Source organism: Athene cunicularia, assembly GCF_003259725.1.
Source record: "Athene cunicularia isolate RWA chromosome 1 unlocalized genomic scaffold, athCun1 chr1_part1, whole genome shotgun sequence".
Classification (NCBI taxonomy): Eukaryota; Metazoa; Chordata; class Aves; order Strigiformes; family Strigidae; genus Athene; species Athene cunicularia.
In genome coordinates this window covers 129,264,557-129,274,257 of record NW_020799091.1, presented here as the reverse complement: position 1 = coordinate 129,274,257, position 9,701 = coordinate 129,264,557, and the positions used below count along the sequence as shown (strand labels likewise).

The window sequence follows — 9,701 nt, the reverse complement described above, 5'->3', positions numbered from 1 at the left end:
GAACTCCAATTCAGCCTCGAGGAGCTGCAGGCTTTGGTCCCCTGCCACTGACAATCCACACCGCCCTCGGCTGGTGTGTGGCCCAGGAGAGGGCTTGGAATCACACCAAGCAACAGGCGGCCCAGCAAGCAGCGGGGGAATTGCCCTACCACAGCTGCTTCTCCCCTCTCTTGTATTCATGGGTGTATAAATACTCCAAAAAAAGGAAATACAGATGATCTCTTGAAACTGCAACCAGATTCTCAGCCAGTGAGGAGTGTTCAAGCCCTTACCATCGTTTTTTCCCTGTGGTACTCCATGGGCTTTTCAGGAGAAAGTGCAGGCCCTGTGCAGTGAGGATTTCTGCGATTGCTACCAGAGGCACCTCTGGAGAAATGGCTGTAACCTGTAAGTGGAAGGGGCTGTTTGTCATGGCACAAATTGGGGTAATACACAAGGACAACCTACCAAACCTCCAAACAATTATTCCTCTCATGGGGTATGTTCTAGTTGATTTGAAAGAAGAGAAAAAAACCCACACAACAGAAACCACCATACAGACTTATCATGTCATGTTTCAGTGTAGGTCAAAGAGGTGAAACTCATTCAAGTAGAGAAGAAACAGGAGGAAAGATGTTGTCTGGGATTGCTGCTGCGTCACCCATGCGCGGGGTAGCTGTGCTGTGGCTGCTACCAGGCTGCGCGGCGCTGCTGGCATCTGGGCAGGTTGTGAGCAACCCACCTGTCGACAGCCCCGCAGACAGCGTCAGCTCATGTCCCGCCGCGCTCGGCCTGCTCGACAAGGAGCCTGAGCTCGGGGGGGGAGAGGTCGAGCAGCTCCACAGACACACGGGTCACCTCAGCGAAGTGGCGAAGGATGAACGCGTCGGCTGCGTTTCGCAGGTTGGGACAGTGGTAATGCCCTGTGAGCCTCCAGATGCCGATGTATTTTCCAAGCAGAGCTGGGATGTGAGGAACTCACAGCACAGCCCGACGATGCCCATGACACAGAACTGGCCTGCCGACATGAGCAAACTCTCCATGTTCCAGCACGGTCCCGGTGTAGGTGTAGTTGATGATGAGGCTCATCATATGTCACGTGAAGTGCCGGAGATTTTATATACTGACACTCTTCATACTTATTTCACCAGCACCTTCACGAGAGGCAGGCAAGGGGTGTAAGTGTGGCCCCCCCGGCCACCGCTCCGCTCGGGGCTGAGGAAGAGCTGCAGGGTGCCAGAAAGATGACAAAAGAGGAACCAAGGGATAAACTCAAACAACTGGGCTGCGAGGTCCTTGCGAGCAAAGCGCACTTGTCTCCATACCTGTAGCAGGGAGATGCTCCCTCCACACTGACAAATCTGAAATATCCATGTCTGCCTCCCACCGTGGAGGGCCTCCGGTGTCTGTACTCACAGCAGCAGCTCAACCTGTCCACTGGCAGCCCATTGAGAATAAAGGTGAGGCTGAAGGGGAAACCTTTGTGCCTCCTTGAGATGAACTGAAAGGTCTCTGCAGTCACAGAAAGGATTCAAAGAAGAGAGGTTATGCTTTGCTGCCAACCTCTTGCAATTGTCATATCTCACCTGCATCAGCACCAGAGGACACAGCCCTCTGAGGTCAGGTACTCTGGTTCTCAGCTACGTTAATTAGTTGGTAATACCCCACCTTCTCCCCACACAACAGCCTCGTCTCTCTCCAACCCCAGAGTGCCCAGCTGGACACCCCTGTGACAACCACTCCGTTTGGGCACTCACAGCCACAGCAAACAGAGAGCAGAGCCTCTCATCTCCACAAAATTAACTCTGCCCTTGCCTTACAAGAGTGGGCATCGTGCACAGGAGGTTTAGGATTCCTGGCACGTGCCCACCCGGTGCAGGGCAGCAGCATGTCAGAGCCCCCGCCATGGGACACACCTGGCAGGGGCAGCCGAGGCTCCAGATGAGCACAGCTCAGCCCCAGCGGCTCTGGGCCCGCACGGACGCGGCTGGGCTCAGGGAACACCGGGCAGTGGAAAGATGCTGCTTCTGGAGCCGTTCCAGGCTGCTCTGCAAGGCACTGCTTGGACGGGGTTGTACCCCCTTTGCACCAGTCACTCCCTCAGGCCTGTGAGCGGGGCTGGGGACAAGAGGGGCAGGCACAGAGGACACAGCAGGGAGCCAGCCCAGCAGCCCCGTGAGCTGATCCCCGGGCACACCGCAGTGCTCCCACAGCCTCGGGGACGGGCGGGAGCGCAGGGAGCTCTGCACCATCTTCCCCCACCCGCTGAAAACGCCAGCACAGGGGTTCTGTGAGCTGGAATGAGGGGGTCATTAATGGAATCACTCTTCCTCACAAGTGAAAATCTCCTAGCCATTGCCTCTTCCCAGGTTCCCAGAACACAATTCACCTTTTACTGGTGCTATGAAATTGCACTCACGTCAGACAGATGGGAATTGAGCTCCCCTTATGTACTTTTCCTTCGGGAGTAATAAGCAACATGCACTTGCTGGACTGTGTAAAGCCAGAAACAGATAACCCCTATTTAAGGACAATCTGCTACTACTACTATACTAACCACACATCTCTATATGAAATTAACCTAAGCTACAGTATTTTGCTAAATTAGTTCTCTATATTTCTTCTACCATAATTTGCAGAAGTCATTCTAACCTCACTTTCAATCATGAAACAGTAGATCCAGATTTAGTGTGGATGTAGATGGTATAAAATCCCTGGATGCATATACTTTGACTGAGCTAAGCTGAAGTCATTTTGATACCACATCAACATTTTAGCAAAACAAAAAAAAAAAAAAAGATGTCACCAGAATTGATATGAGTTCTTTGTCTCTTCACCCTCACCTCCTTCCAACAGGTTCCCTTTGTAGACACAAAGGTTTTCTCCTCCACAGTGCTGCTGATAGACTCTGATTTCGCTCCTGTTATCAGCATCCTTGCCAAATAAATGCAGATTTCTTCCTAGAAAGGCCATGGTGATACATGGGCCGCTGCGTACCAGGGACCTGAAGGCTACTCCAGAATTCTGCAGCAGGAAATACACAAAAAATGCTTTCAGCTTCCAACTCTAAAAAAAGGTGAACACAACGAACATGTACATGTGGCGTACACTTGAGGATTCCAGTCTTTTAAGATGAGCCTTGGGCTGTTTAATTTGGAAAGTGCTTTGTAACATGCAGAAGGGGAGGAAAATGTTTCAGACTGAAAATCCACTGCATCGAATTGCCCCAAACTGCAGGAACCGTGACCCGTATGGTCCCCCCTAATGCAGGGTTCCTACAATTCCCTTTACAGAAGTCAAAACTGGCTGGAGATACAGGGTAACAGATGAAGTTTTCACACACTCAAGGCATTTCCTATATCCCTCTGAAGTTCAGGTACCAGATATGGTCACAGACAGGATCAGATCGACTAAACCAGAAGGCTTTAAGTAAGAGTTCCCATGGTTTTACTGTTCAAGCACCCTTTTTTCCCCCAGCTGATGAAAAACACCAAATGTTTTAGTATATGGAGAGATGGGTGGCAGTTACATATTTTAAGAGTTATGATTTTTTTTTTCTTTCAAAAATTCAGTGAATCTTCATGCGAACTAAGTAAACACATCTTGAAACGTTAGGCAAATACACCAACAAGGAAGATTATATACCTGTCCATAAAGAGAGAAGTAGAGAGAGCTAACTTACCATCCTTGGAGGTACCTCTGCCCCACTGGGTACAGTGATGGGACGCAATTGTCTCCCTCTGGTCACCCCAGTTCTCACTGTTTTTCCACTTTTTTGCTGGGGTGGAGGTGGTGTTGGTATCAGACCGGTGTTAATGATGGAAGATACATTGGTCATGTATTTTACTGTATTTGGTCCTTTTACTTCACTCCTCTCCTCCTGTGAAAACATTTTAACCAGGTTAAATAGGTTATGCAAAACCAGCCACCGAGCGTATTGAACCAACCCCGGTTTGACGTCTCTTTACACCTCGTTAAGACACATACTTCTAGAACAGTTCCGTAACTCGGTGCATGCACTTTGGCTCATGAAAATACTTCTGTGCTAAAACCCTCTCTTTTAATTTGCAAAGCAACAGGCAGCTGCTTGGTAGCATCACCCCCATAGGTATATAGAGCACTGTGAGCCGGGTGCTGCTTGTAACCGTGCAGGGTTCTGATCCCCAGCAGACAGAACCCCACGGCACTGCTGCGCTCCCTCCGCTGGCAAGCAAGTTCCAAAGCAGCCCAAAGAGTCTCCCAAGAGCAACATCATTTGGCATCAATTACACAAGATGTGGTTCAAAACACTTCTCTCCCGTTTGTAGTGGAGGTCTAGTCCTCTTTCAGGATGAAATGCAAACAGGCCCAGGTCCCTGAGGAGCAAAAGGCACCTCTAGAGAATAAATTCCGCAAACGTTGCGTGCTCTGGGTCTGAGCTCTGCGTCCTATCTGCATACCCTGTGACTGTTCTGGCTGTTTTGTCACCAGGGAGCATTAAGTAGAAAGTGCCAGCAAATTGTTGGAGTAAGGATCCTGCCCATCACAATCCAGAGCAAATGCAGGGGGGAGCTATTCGGCCAGTGTCTGCCAGGCAGTGGTCACAGCCCCATTCCAAAATCCCTCAGTCCCATGGAACACCAAAGGCAAAACCAATTACATCATGGTTTTTCTAGGACAGAAGACAAGTCCAAATCACACCTGAACGTAACTGTGTATGTATCAAGATCATGTCTGGCTACTCCAAAAAGCTCTCATTCTCTGAACCTGCCAGTGTGACTTAGCAGGAGGAATGGTAAAAATAAATAAAGGAGGGGTTTTTGCTACTTTGCAGCTGTAGATGAAGATGAAAACTTGTAAGGCTGTGTGAAAATATTCCTGAGTTCTTGGTGTTAACCATGTGGCTGCCTCTCCCTCTACATAACAGATAGTCTATGTGAAGGGAGAAAATTATGCATGCAGAGGTTTTCTACTATAAAAGATGAGTTCCCACATTTTTCCTCACTGTGATCAAGAACTGGGCATTAGACCAGTATGTCAATGTCTTGAAAATTAAGGGGAGGTTAAAAAGGAGAGCTTAAAAAAAAAGCTGAGACCCTTTGGAAGGCATGTTGCCTGCAGTATACAGTTCTGGGAGCTACAGTACTAAAGCAGTATTATAAAGCTGTCCCCACAATTTCATTATTTTCAGAATGAAATATGGCCTCACCCTGCCGGCAGGCTGTTGACTGAGTTGAGGTGCCGGGCACTTCTTTTTAGATGTGGAAGTATTGACAGCCCCCACCGCAGCAGAGATGGGAAGTGGTGGGATAAGGAGTGAGTGCTGCAGATCCCCTGGCACTGCATGTGGTCGCCTGGAAGTCTAGAAAAGGAAAAAGAAAACAGCTACAAAATCTCAGTGTATAGTTTCCAGTGCAGAGCAGTATCATAAGGGGGAAAAAAAAAAAAAAAAAAAAAAAAAAAAAGCACTGATTGAGATATTTGGAAGTGATGAGTGATTCTCAGGTACCTTCAGGAAATGAAATTTTCTAGTCTGCCTCTGAAGAGCCAGGCCCCTTTAGGCATCTCTCACTGAGCATCCAAATACTGGAGCATCCAGAATAGCTCTTGACCATAAATCCAGGTTTTGCTACTGTCTCTTCACAGTGCAGCCTTGAAGCAAACACGTGAGCTCACAGGCATGCCCAGGAATGCAGCCGTGTGCTGCCTTTTGGTGCCTTCAGCACACACACACTGAGAGAACGCACCACCAAAGCAGACCTACTTTTGTTCAATACTCAGCAGTTTTATCGCGTTATTAGTTCACCTTTTCCTTGTATGCCCTTCAGAATACCAAGTCAAAAAGCTGTTCATCTGAGTTAACTTGCTGCCTTAGAACAGGCAGACTCCTTGGATCGGTGCTGATGCGATGATGTCCCCCATCACACATAACTACAGGCCCAAGTGTCCCCTTTCTGGAGAGGAGGTTACCCAGGACTGAAAATCTCACTTCAGTCTGCACCCACGATCATCACTGAAATCAAGAACCAGTCAAAACTGAGCCATATATTTGACCTTTGACCTTAGACGTTCGTATCATTATTTTTCCAGAGTACATTAACATTCCTTCTCTGCCTGTTAACAGAGAGGAAGAGGTTTCTGAGCCAGAGCTCCAAAGCACAGCCTTCTGGATGAGCTTTAGCCTTACTTCACCTCTTCACCTCTGTTTTCTAAGAGGCCTCCACTGCTCTCAGGATTTTAGAACATGTGTGAACGCGCCTACAGCCCCAGCACCGATTAACAATACATAATGTACTGACACCGGCCTAGCCTTGGGCAACAAGGCAGAGAAAAGGGAAGGATTAAAGCACATTTATCACAAAGATATTTGTTTCCTATGTTCTGATGTGCCATTCCTGCAGCATCGGCTTCTGCAGACTTCTCTTTACTGACACAACCCTGCAAAGAGGAGGTCGGCCCCAGGGGATGGAGGATGGGGCAGTCAGAGCTCTAGACTAAGCCCAGACCTCACAGGCCTACGTGCACGCCTGCGCCTTCGGGGTGGCTGCTAAAACTCACCTGTTGTTGGGAGCGACCAGCGGCTTCTCTGCCAAGGGGAGGGAAGAGCCTACGATGATTTCTTGGACCGGCTGGTGGATGAGGGAAGTACCTAAAGCTGGCTGGTTCCACCTAAAAGAAGCGAAATTTACGTCTCTGAGGTACTAAATTGTGGGAAAGAAGCAAATCAACATTGGCCTGCCAGCTCTAACAGCAGTGTCTGAGCCTGCCTGCCAGCTGTCTTTCACTGGACAGCTGTGACACTGGGACGCCTGCTTAAGGAAGGAAAGGAAATCACGGGGAGAAGGAGAGGGACAAGAGAAAAGACCTGTTCCCACCTCTGACTCATTTCCCTGCAGCCCTCTCCAGCCTCTGAGCCTCCCAAATGCAATTCATCTGCCTGTTTCTGCGTATGTCCTGATTCTTGGCTTGGCTGAAGTGCATCTGCCAATTCCTTGCTCTGGCTGATGCCCCTCCCTCCCTTTTCTTTCCAAAAGCCCCACGTTGGGCTGACGACCCTGCTGGAGACAGACAGCTCTGTCTCTCATCCTCCCTTGCTCAGTCATCTGTCTTTCTCCTTTTCTTTCAGGTTAGCTACTCAGCCGAATTCACTGAACGTATGAGCTGAGGGTTAAATGAACGTATGAGCTGAGGGTTAAATGCCAAGATCCCAAGAAAGCCGTCCCGGAAGCGAGAGAGAACTAACCCCTTCCCAGCCAACCCTCCTTTACATCCTGAGTGTGACGTTACACAATGAGGAATATTCTCCTGCCCAGACTGGGTCTGCTGCTGTGGCCATGGCCCCTCACAGTTTCTTCTGCAGAACCCATGGCAGGACAGGCGGAGTTGGAACGTCCTCGATCTCTTGGCAGCAACTGCACACATCCCTGTGCTATCAGCATTCTTCTGATACCAAATCCCACACTGAATCCAAACACAGCACTACTCTAGCTACTAAGAAGAAAAATTAACGCTGTCCCAGCCAAAACCAGGACAGCAGGCATCTCCCCTATGCTCCTCACTGACGGAAGGAGTTTGGGGTTTTGTTCCAAAATCACCCAAGTCCAGACTCCCTTCACAGGCTGCCTTAGTCACGGCTTCCACTGGGGTGACTCTGCCAGCAGGACTTCAGTCAGTAAACAGTGCAAGTACCACAGCCATCGCTGTCTGTCATGAAAATCTCCTCCTTCCTTTACCTCATAAAGGTATTATTTTAAATCAGAAAGATTTGACATTGGTTTTCAGCTGCTCCAAGCAACAGCTAGCTTCACAATGCATTCTTCTCGATGGACACAGGCTCCTAATAAAGAAATAAGATGCTGAGTGTATTTCAGCCAGAATGAGAAGAACTTTTCCCATGTGAGTCCAAGTGACTTCATGGGGAGAAGAACCACTGACTTCTGTGGGATTTCCGTGACTCTAACAACTACAGAACCAAGCCCTACCTACATGACACCAAAGCAAAGGCTTCTGAAACCTCTTTTCATTACTTACATGCTGGTTCTGCTAAATAGGGTGTGGAGAGGAAAACAACTGAAAATATGAGCTCAGTGTGCAGCTGCAGTCAAGAGCAGATAGTGCCTAGAACTACCACAAGAACTGCAATGTGTATCCTGAATTATTCATCCTGTTCTGGTTCCCCATTTCTAAACAGAAACAGTAGAACTAGATAAGGTTGAAAAATGGCAACAGCAATGAGAAGCCTGGAATGGCTCATGGGTGAAAGCATCAATAGACTGAGAGTCTTCAGCTTGGAAAACTGAGAAGGAATATGAAAAAGGTGTGTAAAACTACAAATGCCTTGGAAAAGAACAGTTATTAACTCTTTTCATAAGGAGGACAATGGAGCACCAAATTGCTCCAATTATCAGACAGCAGATACATAATTATTGTGCAGAAATGCAAGAAAGTGCCATTTCCTACAACTCGTAATTAAATTCCACAACCAAGCACACTGCAGAACCAAAATAATAAGTAGATTCCAAAGGAATTAGGGGCGTGAATGGAAGTTCCTGAACTGCTGGATAGAGGAAGGAGATGTAACCCGGGGCAGGATCATCCTCTACTTCTCTGTTTCTTGTACTTTTTCCATAAACATCAGAGACAAAGCCGTTGGCTCAGCGAGACTCTGGCCTGACCCACGGCTGCAGTTTAACCCAGGGCAAAGCTGCCACGTCCCCCCAGCGCTGGGGAGCACTCCAGCCTTACCTTGACTTTCTGCACATTCTCCTTCCTGCCATTCTCTGCACGTTTCTTCTCTGCTCCTGGCTGGCGACGACGCTATCAATGTAAGAGAGAAACCTCGTTAATGGGCGTTATGAGATGTCAGTGAAGGACGTTATGAGATGTCAGTTGCTTCTGCTCCGCTTCTCACCTGCCTGCTCCCTGGCTGTTTTCCTCACCGAGCCCTATTACAAAACCACTATTGATTCAACCCATTTGCATGACACCTCTGTAAATCAACATTGGCAATTAACAACTGAGCATTTGTAAAGTTGTAGGGATCGACTCCATTCTTGATACGTAACAGGAATGTGCCCAAACTTTGTGTTCAGGTAAGATATATGACCATGTTCCAACTACTGTTTCGACTGGAATTTTTTTAAGCCAGCTAGCCCTGTGCATATCATCCCACAACCTGATGAGAGCCGAAGGGCAGCACGAGAGCCAGGACAGCGTACGCTCTGATGAACAACGCTGCGGGCTGACAACCAGAGGCCAGTGGAGGTTTCACGTGGGGATGTCAAGCACAACGACTGTCCTTTTCCCAGCAGGACAGAGCCTTTCAGGGCACCACCAGGGCGCAGCTACCACAAACAGTCCAGTGTGAGTCCACAGCCCCTGGCTCTCAGCAGGGGAGTACCTGACATGGCTCACACGGCGCTGGTAAATGCCTACCTCTGTGTCAGGGGCCTTATTAAACACGGTGCCAGCCAGGTACTCCTGTACGTATTTCAGGTGTTCCTCCCGTAGACTATGTTTTGCGGAGAAATCACTCTATAACTTTTGGGGTTATAAAGTGGGTATGTTTATTCAGCGCTGGGCGCATGGGGGATCGCTCCACCACAAGCATGCGCACCGTCTGCAGCTCTCGTCCGGCTTATATGTTACAAAATAGTGCATATTCATAAAACGCCTATACATATACATAGTCTACCCCCGCCTCCCCTCGCTTCTCATGGTAATCAGGTCTCCTCTTCTTCTTC

The 9,701-nt window shown here is 48.6% G+C and overlaps 1 protein-coding gene and 1 long non-coding RNA gene across 2 annotated transcripts; both read right to left on the bottom strand.

The window, feature by feature from the left end:
- Positions 1-1,119: 1,119 nt before the first annotated feature.
- On the bottom strand, positions 1,120-5,286 carry LOC113482226 (glutamate-rich protein 3-like). Its single transcript, XM_026852673.1, has 4 exons — positions 5,168-5,286; positions 3,662-3,859; positions 2,823-3,003; positions 1,120-1,491 (listed from the first exon to the last, which is right to left on the bottom strand). The coding sequence occupies exons 2-4, from the start codon at positions 3,815-3,817 to the stop codon at positions 1,136-1,138; spliced, it is 693 nt and encodes a 230-aa protein (XP_026708474.1). The 5' UTR covers positions 3,818-3,859; positions 5,168-5,286; the 3' UTR covers positions 1,120-1,135.
- Positions 5,281-8,753, bottom strand: LOC113482317. Its single transcript, XR_003398820.1, has 3 exons — positions 8,704-8,753; positions 6,517-6,627; positions 5,281-5,320 (listed from the first exon to the last, which is right to left on the bottom strand). It is a non-coding gene; the product is annotated as an uncharacterized LOC113482317 (long non-coding RNA).
- Between the last annotated feature and the right edge of the window lie 948 nt (positions 8,754-9,701).

What these genes read in the sequence shown, in the direction of transcription:
- LOC113482226 (XM_026852673.1), bottom strand. Translation starts at nt 3,817, where the DNA reads ATGACCAATGTATCTTCCATCATTAACACCGGTCTGATACCAACACCA. An exon ending in CAGAGGTACCTCCAAGGATG is followed by an intron (nt 3,004 to 3,661) that starts GTAAGTTAGCTC and finishes TTCCTGCTGCAG; the next exon opens with AATTCTGGAGTAGCCTTCAG. An exon ending in AGGGAACCTGTTGGAAGGAG is followed by an intron (nt 1,492 to 2,822) that starts GTGAGGGTGAAG and finishes CTGTGACTGCAG; the next exon opens with AGACCTTTCAGTTCATCTCA.